The sequence below is a fragment of the Trichosurus vulpecula genome, chromosome 2, assembly GCF_011100635.1.
Source record: "Trichosurus vulpecula isolate mTriVul1 chromosome 2, mTriVul1.pri, whole genome shotgun sequence".
NCBI classification, from domain to species: Eukaryota; Metazoa; Chordata; class Mammalia; order Diprotodontia; family Phalangeridae; genus Trichosurus; species Trichosurus vulpecula.
Genome location: NC_050574.1, coordinates 76,787,803 through 76,803,194, shown reverse-complemented (window position 1 = coordinate 76,803,194; position 15,392 = coordinate 76,787,803). Strand labels below are relative to the sequence as shown.

The 15,392-nt window shown below is 45.3% G+C and overlaps 1 protein-coding gene across 2 annotated transcripts in view; it reads left to right on the top strand.

The window, feature by feature from the left end:
* THRAP3 (thyroid hormone receptor associated protein 3) overlaps positions 1 to 11,772 on the top strand; it is a 76,315-nt gene extending 64,543 nt beyond the window's left edge. For both annotated transcript variants that reach the window (XM_036744306.1, XM_036744307.1), the window contains 6 exons: positions 121 to 232; positions 1,448 to 1,532; positions 3,473 to 3,660; positions 7,578 to 7,773; positions 8,546 to 8,686; positions 10,251 to 11,772. In XM_036744306.1, the coding sequence (XP_036600201.1) occupies positions 121 to 232; positions 1,448 to 1,532; positions 3,473 to 3,660; positions 7,578 to 7,773; positions 8,546 to 8,686; positions 10,251 to 10,472 (944 nt within the window). In that variant the 3' untranslated portion in view covers positions 10,473 to 11,772. The remainder of the gene's footprint in view (positions 1 to 120; positions 233 to 1,447; positions 1,533 to 3,472; positions 3,661 to 7,577; positions 7,774 to 8,545; positions 8,687 to 10,250) is intronic.
* Positions 11,773 to 15,392: the final 3,620 nt, after the last annotated feature.

Below are 15,392 nucleotides of genomic sequence, written 5' to 3'. Positions count from 1 at the left end.
GATAGCATTAGAGGAGGAGTCTGAATGGGGGTATTCTTGATTCTAGAGTCTTTGTGCATCCCACCAATACTATACTGCATTATAGTAATCATGAGACATCTTTCTTTGCATCCTCCACAGAGCATCATTTTGGATCCTCAGGAATGACATTGAATGAACGTTTTACTAAATACCTAAAGAGGGGAACAGAGCAGGATGCAGCTAAAAACAAGAAGAGCCCAGAGATTCACAGGTGTGGAATGTGATTCTGCTCATGGAGGTTTCAATGAAGGTTTTAGTTTGCTTGTCACATTCTCTATATTAGTTATGGAATTTAGAGCTACTTTATACAAACTCAGGTGGTGCATTGGTTCTTGTAGTAGAGTGCACCAGAGAAATGATGTAAGATTATGAGGCCAGTAAAAACAGACACCTGGCAGACATGGGCTGGTCTGGGACTCCAGAAAGTTTAGCCAAAAGGGCTAGGCTCTCCTTTTTAGCTTACTTTGAGTTTTCCTGAAACACATTGGTTACTTTTCCAAAAGAGGCTGCAAAATATTGAGGGGGTGATGTGGGGGAAGTCTCATATGATTAACTATTTTAGCAGATTTCTGAACCCTTCTCTGTTTATTAAGCACCATGATGAGTTGAGAGTTTCTAAGCAAGTTGTGTTTCTGATCTAGACATTTCTTTGGGTGGGTTTTTCAGTAAAAGTTATCCTCTGCCTTCTGAATTGGGCAGAGGTTTAGACACCAGGCTCAAGGTTTTTGGGGTTTTTGTTGTTGTTGTTAAATGCTTTGGGGGCTGTGCATTCAGCAACCAGCTCTGCTCTCTGTGCCTGAAGCTTCCTAGGGAAGGAACAGTGGGAGACAGCCCCATTCTTTACAAAAGGGAGCTGGTTCTCAGGGTTTTGCCCTGGATGTAGAGCCAGCAGAAATAAGTTGGAACACCAAATCAGTTTGATTTCTTTGGCTGACTTCATATTTATGTTCCTCTGAGTAATTTTTTTTTAAAATTTGTCTGAATAGGCTTGTTGGAGGAAGAGAGGTTTGGCTGTGATTCAGATTTATGATTTCATCAGAGTATAGGGAATTCTCTTTTTGGAAATTACACTGATGCGTATCGGCAACATATCATCAGTTTAAGAGTTTTAGGGGGTCTCAGATACTGATGCCACTGTATGTAAGAGACAGGGCTTACAAACTCTCATCTTCCTTCCTCTGAGATTCCCCCTCTCTCCACTATTCTGGGACTCTCCAAAGGTATTTTTCTTTCCTGCTGATAAACTATGAGAGGAGGAACTTTATTTTACTTATCTCTTGGCCCCCTGAATGGCTAGCACATAGTAGATAGTGAATGAGTATGAATTTTAGAGGTAAGTGGTTATGTAGCACTAAAGATGGGAAGGGATGAGATTGAGTTTCATGGGAAAAATATTGACTTGGATTTTGTTTTGTTAATTCCCTAGGAGGATAGATATTTCTCCCAGTACGTTCAGAAAACATGGTTTGACTCATGACGAGATGAAAGGCACGCGGGAGCCTGGCTACAAGGTGAACTGTCGCTTTCATCAGTAATTTCAACAAAATGAGTGCGTTGGGCATGAACTTAACAGAAATGTTTTTGTTTAAATTACTCTCTACTTAAGTTTGTGTTTTTCTTTTAAGGATGGGCATAATTCTAAAAATGAACTACAAAGGGTTAATTTTTATTAAATGTATCAACAACCTTTGTGAAGTGGTTAGAATATGGTAAATGACCCCAAAGTCTATTGAGGTGAGATTGAGAAAAAAAAGAGAGGAGTTTTGGAACAAGTGCCCATGATGAGAGAAGAAACTTTTTGTGATATTTTTCTGCTTGTAAGTATTATCAAATCAATTGTATACATGCGCTATTTCCAAACGTGATTTCAAAAAGACATGCATGTCAGAGAGAGGAAAATAAAACTTTTAATTTGTTCTAATGTTGTACCCATATCATTTGTCCCTGTTACTTTAATGCTGCCCAGCCCAGTTGCATTTAGACTGCTATGAACAATAGTATGAAGTGTTACAATTGTATTATGGATTTGGGTTGAGTTATTTTTTAAAGGCTAATGCAGATTATATGTTTTTCTTCATGTATGTTTTTGGTGAAAATGAGAAATGTTTCCCATCCTGCTGAAACCTTAATTTTTATGTACTTATTTTCAAGGTTTCCCAAAAACAACTTGTTATATCAGATAAATATGATAAACTGCTTTTTTTCTCCCTCTTTGAATACCAGCTTGGCTCTGTATGAAACAGGGAAGTTTTTCAAACAGAGGAAGACATCTTGTCCTCTATGTTTTGGGGGGGGGGGGGTGAAATGCTAAATCACTGTTCACTCTACCTAAGGGAGCAGTAGCTGCTTTTGTCAGTGACCATTAGTGCTGCTGGGAGTAGTTCGTTGTCTGAGTGGAAATAATAAATTCTCTTTCCTGGGGAAGTGTACAAAAGCCAACAGGCAAAATACAACCCCTACTGAAAGTACTAGCACCCTGTAAAAATCTCTGTGCCCCCATCAGGAAGAGATCAAGGGCTCTCATCTAAGTTTGTTGCTTAAATTTTAATTATATAAAATTTTAATAGCTAAATAATTACTAAACTTGTCTTTTGTGTGCTCCCCGCCCCCCACCACCACCATGCACACATTGTAGTTCCACTCTTCCTCTTGGTTTTGAATGAAAAAAGCATCTGTTAATAACAGATGATTTCTTTTTAAAGCCATTGTTGAGGTGTAATGCCAACATAACTATACTACATCTCTGTAATGTAACTTCTCTGTCAAGCACCTGGAAAGGTAGATATTTTTATATCATTTGCCCACTATTGCCACTTCCTTTGTTTTGTATTATTCAGCTGCCTTCTGAGGAAGTTTCCTCAGTTATCTGTAGAAGTAATGTTAGGATAGCCTGATCAGGTTCTGTGTTCCTGCTTTCCAGGCCAGCCAGTGCTTTGGGATATTTCCCAGGCTGGCAGGATGCCTTAAAGCAGATTGGGAATGTGTCTGGAGTTCAACCTATATCAGGTGTCATCAGATGATGTTGGTTGTAAACATGGTAGCTCTATGCCCTCAGACCAGTTCCTAGCTTACCTCTCCACCCAACAAAGGAGAAAGAGAAAAGGCTTCCATTCTACAGAAGCCCTTCTCACTAGAATTTTCAACCTGTATCTGGGATTCTCAAGTCAGTCTCCATGCATAGAGTAATTTGTAAATGGTGGTGGGAAATGAGCTAGTTCCCTGTAATGCTTTGTTTTTGTTTTTGACTTGTTCTTGCTAGGTTAAATAAATGCCCAAAGTTTCTTGTTAGGAAGGGACATTAAGTCACTTGTGCAGCTGATAGATGTTTACTAGCATTCTTGCTACTCCCTCCCCTTCATCGTACTGAAAACCATGGTTTTTTAGGGTGGCTAATATGTTGATATATTTATGGTCCAAAAGTCTTAACTCCTACTTCTTTCTTTCTCTGCAGCCTGAGGGAAAATACAAAGATGACCCAGTTGATCTTCGCCTTGATATTGAACGTCGTAAAAAACATAAGGAACGAGATCTTAAACGAGATAAGTCAAGAGAATCAGTGGATTCCCGAGATTCAAGCCACTCACGGGAGAGATCAACTGAAAAAACTGAGAAAACTCACAAAGGATCCAAAAAGCAGAAGTATGTAGGCAGTTGTGTCTATCTAGGTGTCCTGCTTGATGCAGGGAGGTGCCAGGTGTAGACTCTCCAGGCTGCCTGGGAATTGATAGCTTTAATTGCTGGTAGTAGCTACACTCCTCCAAAAAGTTGCTCCAACTCCTTTTTCCATATTTTAAAACCCCGCCCTGTGCTAACATTATTTGGTCAATCACCAATTTGGAATATTATTCTTATGAAATTAAACTTCTCAAATTTACTTTTACCTAATATCAGGTTTCCTTGGAGGAAACTAATACTGTTGGGTAGGTGTATTCCTATAAATGTTTTTTTAGGGATTGCCCAGTTTTTCTCTGCAGCAGAGGGTCAGCCCAGACAGGTTCAGGGACTCAATTTTTCTTTTTCTCCTTCCTAGACAAGTTGTGACTATTAAGTAAATTTTTAAAGAAACAAATCATAACTTATCAAAATCCAAACACGTGTAGTCCCCCTTCAAAGTAGTCAGCTTGGGGATATGCTTAGTCTGTCACTGGTGGCTTATTTCAGCATATTTCGGTATGTTCTAGAACCACTCTTTGAGAATAGCCTGCTGAGCCTGTAACAATTCATTTCAGTATACTTGCTGGTGGTTGATCTTAGTCCTTTGAGGGAAATTTTTTTTTAGCAATGAATTAATTGAACAGTTCTCAGTGAATAATGTGGGTCATCAACTGGCCTTTCTTGATAAAAAAAATAAAATAGACAATGTAATAATATATTGTCCTGCATGACCAATTAACTGGATTTAAATTCTTATACAATTTCTAATATATTTCAAGGACCCTTGATTTCTTTGGTGTCTACCAGTGCAGTTCACAACCCCTCTGCCCTTTAATGAAAGGTCTTAGTGAGTTGCTGTGTTGGAATAGGGGGATGGGACGGGGGGGGGGGGGGTGGAGTCATCAGCTGGTGCCTTGTCTTCTGGTGACAAACTTTTCCTTACTTTGTTAGGTGGATTCATGGATTAGAAACATTTAGACCATTCTTTGTGCATTTGTAGCTTAGTGTGACCATCCAGCACTTGTGCATAGTCTGAAAGAACCCAGGATCTCAACCTCCGTGCCCCATGAAGGCATCAGAGGAAGATGTCAGTGAAGGAAGTTCTTGCCTTATTTTGTTTTTGGTTGGTTTTTGTTTTTCTGAAAATACTCTAACCTTCTACTTGGTTCTGTAGAGTACAATAGACCTGGGTACTTTTAAGTTGCAACCACCTTACCTTAGTCTAGTACTATGTAATGAACTTTCACATAAATTATCACATTTCAAGCTGCACTGAGAAAGAAAAGTCGAGCAGATATTTTCTCCATTTGACAGATAAGTAAAATTGACACAGTTGAACCATATTGACTGCCCTGTGTTCACATAGCTATTTAATGACAGCTAGGGCTTGAATTTAGGTCTCCTACGTTCCATTCCAGTACTCTCTGTTTTATGTATTGTCTATTCAGGTCCCTTGTGTTAGGGTAGAATTTTATATACAGCAAATCTGTTTTGGACTCCTTCCAAGAGAGAGAATTGATCATAGACTGAAAATTGGAGGGCATCTCCGAAGCCACATGGAGCAGTGCAAACCTGAGCAGGAATCCCATCCACAGCATGCCTAACAAGTGGTCATAAAGCTTTGCTTCTTGAAGAACTCCAGTGAGGGAAATCTACTCTGCCTCTACCCCCTCAAGTGTTCTGTTCTACTATAGGATAACTCTAATTTTAGGGAAGGAGTTGTTACTAATTGACTAAAGTAACAAATAGGTGTTATAAAATGATATCTCTAAGGTTAAGGACATTCATGACCATATTTTAGGGAAAGGTTTCATTGAATTATTCAGTTAAGTGCCTAATATGTGCTAGACATTTACATTCTTCTTTGATTTAGCATTTTACTAATAACTTGGATAGAAATGCATAGATGACACTTACCAGATTTGCAGAAAAAGTAACGAGTTGGGTGATAGTTTCCAAAAATATCTCATCCACTTAGCATATTGATGTGAATATCTCAGTAGATGTTATGTAATTAGGATAAATATAAAGTCATTCTTATACTTAGAAGTTAAATCTTTGAACCTAATTGTAAGTTTGTTAATGAGGGAGGGTGAGAAAATCCAGGGAAAGTGGAGAGGAAGTATGGATTGAGAGCAGCTTGGCTGGAAAAGATCTGGAGGTTTTAGTGGACTACAAGCTTCAGTATGAATCAGTGTTGTGATATGGCAACCACCAAAAAGAAAAAAAAAAGACAACATGCTCTTAGACTGCATTGTGTTCTAAAAGGGGGAAATGATTATATCACTGTATTCTGCCCTGGTCGCGCAATAGCTGAAGTGGTGCTTTCATTTCTGGGCGCCATATTTTTTTTGTATGGACATTGATAAGTTGGAGGGCCATGATCATACCATAGAAGGAGTGACTGAAAAAATCTGAGTTGTGTTACCTGATGGAGGAGATGATTTAGAGAGCTCAGAATAGTCTTCAAACATTTGAAGGGATGTTATGTGGAAAAGGTTAGAACTAAGAACAGTGGATGATGAAGAATGCGGCAGCACATTGATTTCTTTTGCTCAGTTGTACTTTTTTAAAAGGGAGCATTGATTTTTTAAAAAATTTAAGATAAATGGAAGTTCCTGAGAGACATATCAAAGCTTAATGTAAGGAAAAACTCTCTAGTAATTAAAATTGTCCAAAAGTTGGGTGGAGTACCTTAAGAGGTAGTGGGTTCTCTAGATGGCTAGATGACTACTTGTCTGGCATGTGGTAGAAGGAATTCCTGCTCAGAATTCAGATGAGATGCCCTCTGAGATGCTTACTTTCTTGGCGCATAGGAGAAGGACTTGTTTATCACCAACCATGTAAATGGCTCTCAGCAGTTCGGAGTGAGTATAGGAGTATATTAATCCCACAGGTATGACTACCTAATTTATTTTCTCATACCATGTCTTGGGGACAGTTGGACTACCTAGCCCTAACTTTGTAAACTCTTCTCCCTTAGAAACTTCAAGCTTAATCCTGGTTTTACCACCAGCTACATTTATGGCCTTGGTCAAGTGACGTTAAATCAGTGATCTTTAAGGACCTCTTCGGCTCTGACAGTCTATGATTATGATTTGGGATCCATTGAGTGGGCAGAACAATCTCTAAACATTCATACCAGTCAGAAATACTAGAAGGAAGCACTTCTGGGAATGAGAAACACTACCAGCTCCTAGAGTCAGAGTAATGCTTCTGAGGCAGACATTTCTTGAAGGGGAACCACAGTACATGGTAACAGGTGAAAGAAACTCCTCTTTTCTGAGTGGGAGCTTAAAATTCTCTTAAAAATGAGCCTTGGAACTCTGAGGCTTTATGACTTGGCCCCATCCAGGGCAGTTGGGGGTGAAGAAATGATGTGACCCAGTGTTGCCTCAAGAGGCAAACCTCTGTACTTCCTTCTAGAGGCCAGCAAATCACATAGACCTACTAGATCATGAAAATGTATTGCTAGTTACCTGTCTCTCCGAGCCTCTCCCCCCCCTTCTCAGTCACAGACGATACATCATCTTTAAAGGCAGATTGTTAAAGCTCTAGTCTTTAATCTTCCCTGGGTTCCAAAGGGAATGGCCACTTCAGAAGAAGTAACTCATGAGACAGCCTCTCCAGCTCTCTGGGTTCTCATCCTGTCCCACTGAATGTTACCACCTGTTACTTGGCTCTGTAAGGAAAGTGAATTTTGAAGAACCCATCCTAGATGGGTGCATTTGGGTTTGTCTTTTTTTTTTTTAATTTAAATGTGTTCAAACCCATTTCAGCAGCCATGTTCCTGAGATATCTTGTCTTAGTCCTCACCTGTAAAACACAAGGTGCTGGTGCTTGGTCAAGCCAGGGTTCTTTTAAGGGGCTCATGAGCCACACCGGCTTCTCTCTTGGCACAGGAAGCATCGTCGAACACGGGATCGGTCTCGGTCGTCGTCCTCCTCCTCCCAGTCATCACATTCTTACAAAGCAGAGGAGTACACCGAAGAGACCGAGGAGCGGGAAGAGAGCACCACAGGCTTTGACAAATCCCGGCTGGGGACCAAAGATTTTGTGGGTCCAAGTGAGAGAGGAGGCAGAGCTCGAGGGACCTTTGTGAGTCACCCCATACCCTAATCCCTTCCCTCCCTACCATATAACCTGCAGACAGGCTTCTAAGGGTGCTTCTCTCCTTTTTCAAGAAGTCCATCTGTCCCAGGAGAGTCTTTCTAGGAGTTGTTCAGCATGAACATTCAGTATCTGTCTTCATGTGCTTAACTCTTCTGGCCCCATGGGTCAGGGCAGACTTTCTTTATATCTCTTTCCCTTCTTCATCTTGTAGTAATAATTCTAGGTTTGCTCTTTTCATTCTTTGTTGGGATATTGTAGAGGATGGGGAAAGATTGGTGCATCAGGTAGAGGTTACAGGTTCCAACTCTAACACTCATTTTGCATCAGCAGTGTGTATCTCTGGGTTCAGGAACTGGTAGGTTCTTAAGGAGCCCACAGACAGACTAGACTCCTCATCCTCCAGGTGGTTTCCTCTACCAGTCACTTTTCCTCAGCTGGCTTTTTATAGTTGCTTTTTCAAACGTAATTACTTATTCAGATTGAAAGATTTCTTTTGTAGCTTCTGGTTTCTGACCTTGTTCTCTCTCATTGGTCGCCCAGCAGAATGCTTTTAGTGACATTCATACTCCAGCTGAATTAGCTGTCTGAGGTTCCTGAGTGTCCAGCCACGTGATTGGATAGAGAGCAGTTTATCAGCAGGAGGACATGCGTCGGTTTTGTTCTCCATCAGAGCTTAAGATCTCCTAACACAGTCTTCAAGAAGGGGCTGCTGTCCATTTCTTAAATATGACCAACTCTTCCCTCTTTGTTGCTGCAGCAATTTCGAGCTAGAGGAAGAGGCTGGGGCAGAGGCAACTACGCTGGCAATAACAGCAGTGGCAGCAATGATTTCCAGAAGAGGACCCGAGAGGAGGAATGGGACCCAGAATATACACCCAAAAGCAAAAAATATTACCTGGTATGTGTCTGAGAGTAAGGAGAAGGAGTCTGACCTAGACCATGGTCGATACCAGGGATTTACTTAAGCAGTCAGCAATGTGGAGTAGAGGAGGCACCCAACTGGCTTCTGTGCCAAAAGTTACCCAGGGCCAATGAACCAGCCAAGGGGAAGTCCCGCTGCTTGTGCATTTGGGAGCCAGAGGGTCTCTGACAAATTAAAGCATCCTGAAATATTATAAACAAGGTGTATAACCTCTAGGACCCCTTCCACTTTAAAATTTATGGCCCTGTAATGAATTGGATTAACAGTGAGGATCTGAACTAAGTACATGCTTACCTGGTTCCATTCTTTGAGCAAACTTGGTTTATAAAACAGATTAAGGGGTGGTCCTTAAAAGGAATCACCAAAGGATTAGTTTCCCCAAAATTGAGATGTGAAGGAAAATAATTTTTTTCCTTGAAAGCACGATTATATTAACCAAGGTACACTAGTTTAGCAAAAAAGGGAATGACAGCTTAGCATTCTGTCCCAGTTGGGAATGAAGTGCATATTTATTAGGAGGAAGTTCTGGGAGCTTCATATCTAGACAGGGCCTCAGAGCAGATCCCTAATAGCTCCTTATAGGAGACAAGGCCCCTCTGTACATATTAGGGGGCCCCATCTGATAGATCTGCCTAGATGACCTTAGGCCATTCCTTGCCTTTGAAGTGAAAGCTATTCTGCCTTCTTTGTCAGGAGTAGGTGGCCAGTAGGATATCTTCCTGCAGCTCCTGCCTCTTTGACATTAACTCTCACCAAGGCAGAGTTTTGTTTTTGTTATTTTTAAGATGGGAGTGGACAACCAGGTTATAAAGGCCAAACAGCCATCAACAAAGTTGAAATCAAATGCAACAAAGTTAATTTAGCTTGTGTCTAACAATTTATACATCTTACTGTGCCATCTTTGGGAAGTAACAAGCCTGTTTCCATTCCTCTTTCTTCCCAGAGTTGCACATGAGGACCCCAGGTTACAATGAACATATCTAGGCTTTGGTGGAGCTACAAGGGATGGTAGATGGCAGAAGGGGGAAGGGGCTACTCTGGCTAGTCATGTAGGATAGGAGTCAGGATACATGGACTGGAATCTTAACACCTAGGGCAAGACAGTTTGTCCTTCAGCCTAATTTTTTTCCTAGCAACTAGCCCAGGGCCTTTGCTTTGGTTTAGTTGAACTAGTTGCTTCCTCTGTAATACTTCACTCTAATTCTAAAAGTTTAGGGTAGAGAGAGGTTGGGAAAATAGAGGCAGTTTTTAAAACTTGGGCCTCTTAAAAGAAGAAATGGTCAGCCTGAGATGGGAAAGGAAGGGGAGTAGAAATACAGTTTCCTTCTGTTCATCCCCCCCACCCCACCCCCTGCAGCTGTCGTCTCACTTAGTGAGATGTCACACTCTTCCCTGGTAGCTTTGGTGAAGAGGGGGTAAGGGGGTGTTGCATGGAGATGGAGCATTTGTTTTTAAGCTGGGCTCAGCCATTGGTGGGCAGATAAGCAGCAACTTTAGTCTTGGCGCTTTCTTAACTAACTGAACTATGCTGTCTCCTCAGCACGATGACCGAGAGGGTGAAGGCAGCGAGAAATGGGTGAGCCGAGGCCGGGGCCGGGGCGCCTTTCCTCGGGGCAGGGGCAGATTCATGTTCCGGAAATCCAGCACCAGCCCCAAGTGGGCCCATGACAAGTTTAGCGGAGAAGAAGGCGAGATTGAAGATGATGAGAGTGGGGCAGAAAACCGAGAGGAGAAGGACAATTTACAGGCATCCGCTGAGTAAAGATCCCCCGGAGGGCAACCACCCCCAAGGGAGGGAGGCATCTAGCACTGGCTGGGGAGATGTCCCAGAAAGACTGAAGAGCTGAAGAGAGGATCCTCTAAAATACACCCCAAAGGCCCCCACCCCACCTCCACCCCAGACTAGAGGGGAACCATCCCTGGCCTGTCCACTCAGAGCTGTCTGTGCAGGCTGGCTGCGGGAGGGCCCAGCTCTCCACCCTTAACCAGAAGTAGGGCTTTTTGGTTGTTTCTTGCTTGTTTGTATGGGAATGGGGTGGGGCATAGGCTATGAAAACTTGTTTGGATTTCAGTCTGTGTCCCATTTTGAACCAAGTCTTATTTTTTATTTTTTTATTTAATTTTATTTTTCTTTTTCCAGTATAAGCTGAGAGATGAGGACTAATTTGGTTAATTTTGTTCTCCTCTTCCTCCATCCCCCTTCCCACCCATACAGTTTTTTAGATCTCTATGCATACTTAGTAACACTAGCTCTCCAGGTTTAATTTAGGAAAATGATTCTCAATAACAAAACATTGGCATGTCAACTCTGATTTGGGACCAAGCAGCATTGAAAAACCTAATTTTTAGAGCAGCTTTTGTATGTAGTAAGTTTAGGTCCTTTCAAAGTACCTTGTTTGCATAAGCCTTCCCTGCCGAGCTCTCTGTGACAGGATGTTGGCCCCACACACATCCACACCCTCTATCCTTTCTCATTTCCGGGGGGCTTCCATCCCTTGTGGGACTAGACCCCAAGATGTTTCCGAGTTGTGCTTATCCTCTCAGCAACTGGGATGTTAACTGGAGGGCAGTTTCTGGTGTGTTTTCTAAGAAACTTCTGAATTCTAGCTTAAAAAAAATTATAAAATGAAAATAATTTTTTCAATATTTTTTATTAATCTTTTTATAAAATGAAAACTCCTGTGATTAATGAAGGAAGGCAGTTATGGTGTGGTTTGTGGGGGTTTTGTGGTTATTTTTTTTATTACACCTTATGTTTTAAATATAAATTTTCTCAAAAGATGTTTGGAGAAAACAATTATCTGGAATGAGTCCCTATGCTTGCTACAAGCAGAATCATAAGGAGTTCACATATATGTTGTTAAAAAAAAAAAAAAGAGAGACTGCTCCCCTCCCCTTCCATACCTTTGCCCTCTCCACCTTCAGATGGTTGTGCTACTTTTGTTCCCTCACTTTGCTAAATTTCTATAGTTCAGTTGGTTTTACTTGAATGATTCATGTTTAGGAAAAAAATTTAAAGTTTGTTTCAACTCCTCCAGCAAATAAAGAAAATAAGCACTAGATCTAAGTGAACCTTGCTTCTTCTTGGAGGGAGGGAGGAGGAGGGAGTTGGAGGGGTGGGGTGAGGTGGCCTCTCCACTGAGATTCCAGGTGTGCCTGCCCTCTGCCATCTTGGGAATCTGCCTGGAAAGGAGCAAGGTAGTAGCTATGGAGGTGACTCACCCTCCCCCAGGCTCCGAGCTCTATCTCACCAGGTAGGGGACTGGAAGATAAAAGGAAAGTCAGAGCCAAGAAACCTGGGCAATGAACGCCCAAGAGCTTGATGGACTGATTAGGGTGGGGGGAGGTAAGCCTTCAAACAAGCATCAGCGTCTGGCCCAAGAAAACCAAGAAAAGAGGACTTGGTGGGAGCACCGTGTAAAGACTACTGTGACCCGAGTCAGCACACAGCAGTTTCTTAATGTGCAATCCCCTTACTTTAGCTCTGTTCTTGGCCTGCCTGGCGGGCTCCCTACTACCACCAACACCACATTAGCAGGTTCTTAGCTGGAATGATTTTACTTCAAAAAAGAGACACACTTCCTCCATTCCCCTATGGCAGAAACCAATACATACGCCTTTGGACTCATTTGGTGTTGAGAGTTGGTGGATGTGGTGGTTAGATCAAACGCTAAGTGGCGGTGGGAGCAAATCCCTGAAGGCCTCCCACTGTTTAAAACCCACCTGCAAAGTAAGACTTGACTATACCCTCCAGGTCCTCAACTCCCTTGCCGCCCACAACTGAAGTCAGTTTCTGCCTGCAAATTCTTCACCTTAGTTGGTAGGCTTTCTTCCGGTCACATCCACATAGCTGATGTAAAGACGGACCGGAGAACCCCGAGCCAGGTTTGTCGAGCTCTGTCCAGGGGCTGGGGCCACGCAATAGACCTAGCAGTCTGGGAAGAATAAGAGGTGTGTCGGCCCCTGTCTCCGCCCACTGGATTCCCACGCCTTTAGGCTGCGCCCGGCCGGCGTGGGTGGGGGCCGCCGCACCCCACAAGTCGGCTTTAAGGACACTAGCGGGGAGGGGCTCTCTCTGCCCTGGAGGTGAGAGTTGCGGGGGGTAGAAGTTGCTGAACAGGGTCCTTCCCCCTTTCCCCCACAGCTGCCAGCCCCAGAGACGCCCGGTCCCGCCTTTCTAGTCTCCGCAGCCTGACCCCACCCCCGACCCCTCCCCTCCCCTCCTCGCTCACCTGCGGACGGGCCACCTGCCCCCACCCAGCCCTTTTACAAACCAGGAGTGGCTTCCCCTTTTCCCCCGGCTGGGCGGAGTGGAGCCAGCCCAGCCCCTGGAACCCCCGGACGCCATGGGTACGTGAGGGACGGATAAGGGGGTCGGTTCGGGGTGCAACTTAGGAATCCCGATTTCCTGAAATGGGCAGGCGAGGGCTGGAGGAAGGCATGAAGTCTCGATGAGTAGCAGCTTTCACTCGGACGGCAACTTTTCCATCTGTGAAAGGGACTTTTCACCTGTAGATGTGCGAGGCCGCGTTCTCCCGGGTCCTCGTTCCCTGGGGGGAGGCCTCAATCGGAGGGCTTCGGTTCCCTCATCCCTTCCTTCCCCGCACGCAGAGGTGCTGGTGCTGGAGGACTACCAGGCTCAGAGGGAAGACGAGCTGACTCTAGCCGCTGGAGACGTGCTCCGGGAAGTGAGCCAGGGGTCCGTGGACGGCTGGCTCCTGGGGGAGCTGGCTGGTCGCCGTGGTCTCTTCCCCAAGCTCAACGTCCAGGTGAGAGTGAGGGTTGGGTGGGGCCAGTGGGCAGCCTCGGTGACTTCCCGTCGCCTCCACTGACCCTTGGCCATTGGCTTCACCCCAGGAGATTCCGGAGAGTCTACGGGATGACGGAAGCCCCCGGAGGCCCCGCTCTACGCGCCGAGGTGGGGTTCAGGTGGGGTCGGTCTGGACGTGGACAGGTGGAGGCAGAATCCGTACCCATCACCTGCCCTAGTCCCACGGCGGTGGGGGCGTGGGCAGGGTCACCCTGGGCTCCCTCACCCCGCCCCCGAAGCTCTCCCGGGTCGTCATTGGCCCCCTGAACACAATGGGTTCTTGCCTTCCCATCCAATGGGGACTCGCTTGGGGCTCGGGGTGGGAGGGCCCGAGCGCTCGCTCGGAGCATGGGGGAGGGACAGAGAGAAGGGGGTGGGAGTGTCTCCGGCCCCTGAGCCCTCCCCCTAGCCATGGACCCCCCCTACTATTGTAAGGGCCCCAGGGGCCAGGGCAGGGGATAGGAGAGGGTCTCCAGGATGGGTCCCATACCCCTGACCCAAAGCTCTGCTACCCACCTCCCAGGTCAGCCCGGGGGCCCTCCAGCTACCCAGCGATGGTGTAAAGTGAATTTTAGTTACAGCCCGGAGCAGCCAGACGAGCTAAAGCTCCAGGCTGGGGAGGTGGTCCAGGTGCTTCGAGAGGTGAGGAGAGAACCACCGGACTTGCTTTTGGGCATAGGTTTCAGACTAGGGTGCATGGCGGAAGTGCTTATACCCTTGGGGTCTATCTACTTGGGCCATTTCTCCAGATCGAAGATGGTTGGTGGCTGGGGAAGAAGAATGGGCAACTGGGGGCCTTTCCCTCTAACTTTGTGCAAGAGCTGGACTATAGGCCCTATGGTGAGAGCCCCTGACCCCTGTGTGAGATGCTCAACTCCTCATTCCCTGGTGAACACTGGCCCCCTCTTCATGAATCCTTAACTTCATTCAACTCAATGACCTCCCTGCTCCTTAGTCCTTGAATCATAATTCCTAGACCCCTGCAGGACCTACCTGAATCCTTCACCTCCTGCCCCCCAATTTCAGAAATGCTCAGCCTTTATCTTGTGGCCCCCAATGGTCCCATACCCCTGTAGTTCCCCATGATCTTTCCCAGGTGCCGTGATCCCTGATGTCATCCCCAAGGCCACTGGAGTGGCCCAGTCTTGCCCGAAGGTAATGGGGGAATGGGAATATTTGGGGGGAGAAGGGGTTGAGCTTTTGGCTCTTTGGAGGAGCTGGGGAAGAGGAGACTCCATCCCTCCATACCTGCCCCTACCTCCCAGCTGACCCGGACCCAAGAAGAAACTCCCGTATACCCCAAAACAGGTGAGTAATCCCCATGAGATACCTCCCATACACCCAAACTCCTTGCCCATAGTCTCCCCTCCTCTCAGCCTCGACCATAGGTGGGAGGGAGGGGCCCAAGAGAAGGGGGCTCCCAGGCCCATGATTGACACCCTCACCCACCACTGACCCAGCAACTGAGAGCTGTCGAGTTCTGTTTGACTATGAGCCTGAGGCACCGGATGAGCTGGCCCTGCAGAGGGGTACTGTGGTAAAGGTGTTAAGAAAGGTGAGTAGGGATTTAGGAGAGTGGACTGTGGAGCAGATTGAGCCTAGGGTGGGGGAACCTGGGCATGGAAGACCACAGCTCCTCCACTATCTACCCAATCTTCTCCTAGACCACAGAGGACCCTGGCTGGTGGGAGGGGGAATTTGAAGGCAAAAGAGGAGTTTTTCCAGACAATTTTGTCCTCTTGCTGCCCCCGGTAAGTGTGGAGTCTTTTCCTAATCATACATACCCTCCCTCACTCCATCTCTGTGGGAAGATATAACTGGACCTCTAATCCTACCCCAACCCCCACCACTTTTTTCTTAGATTAAGAAGCT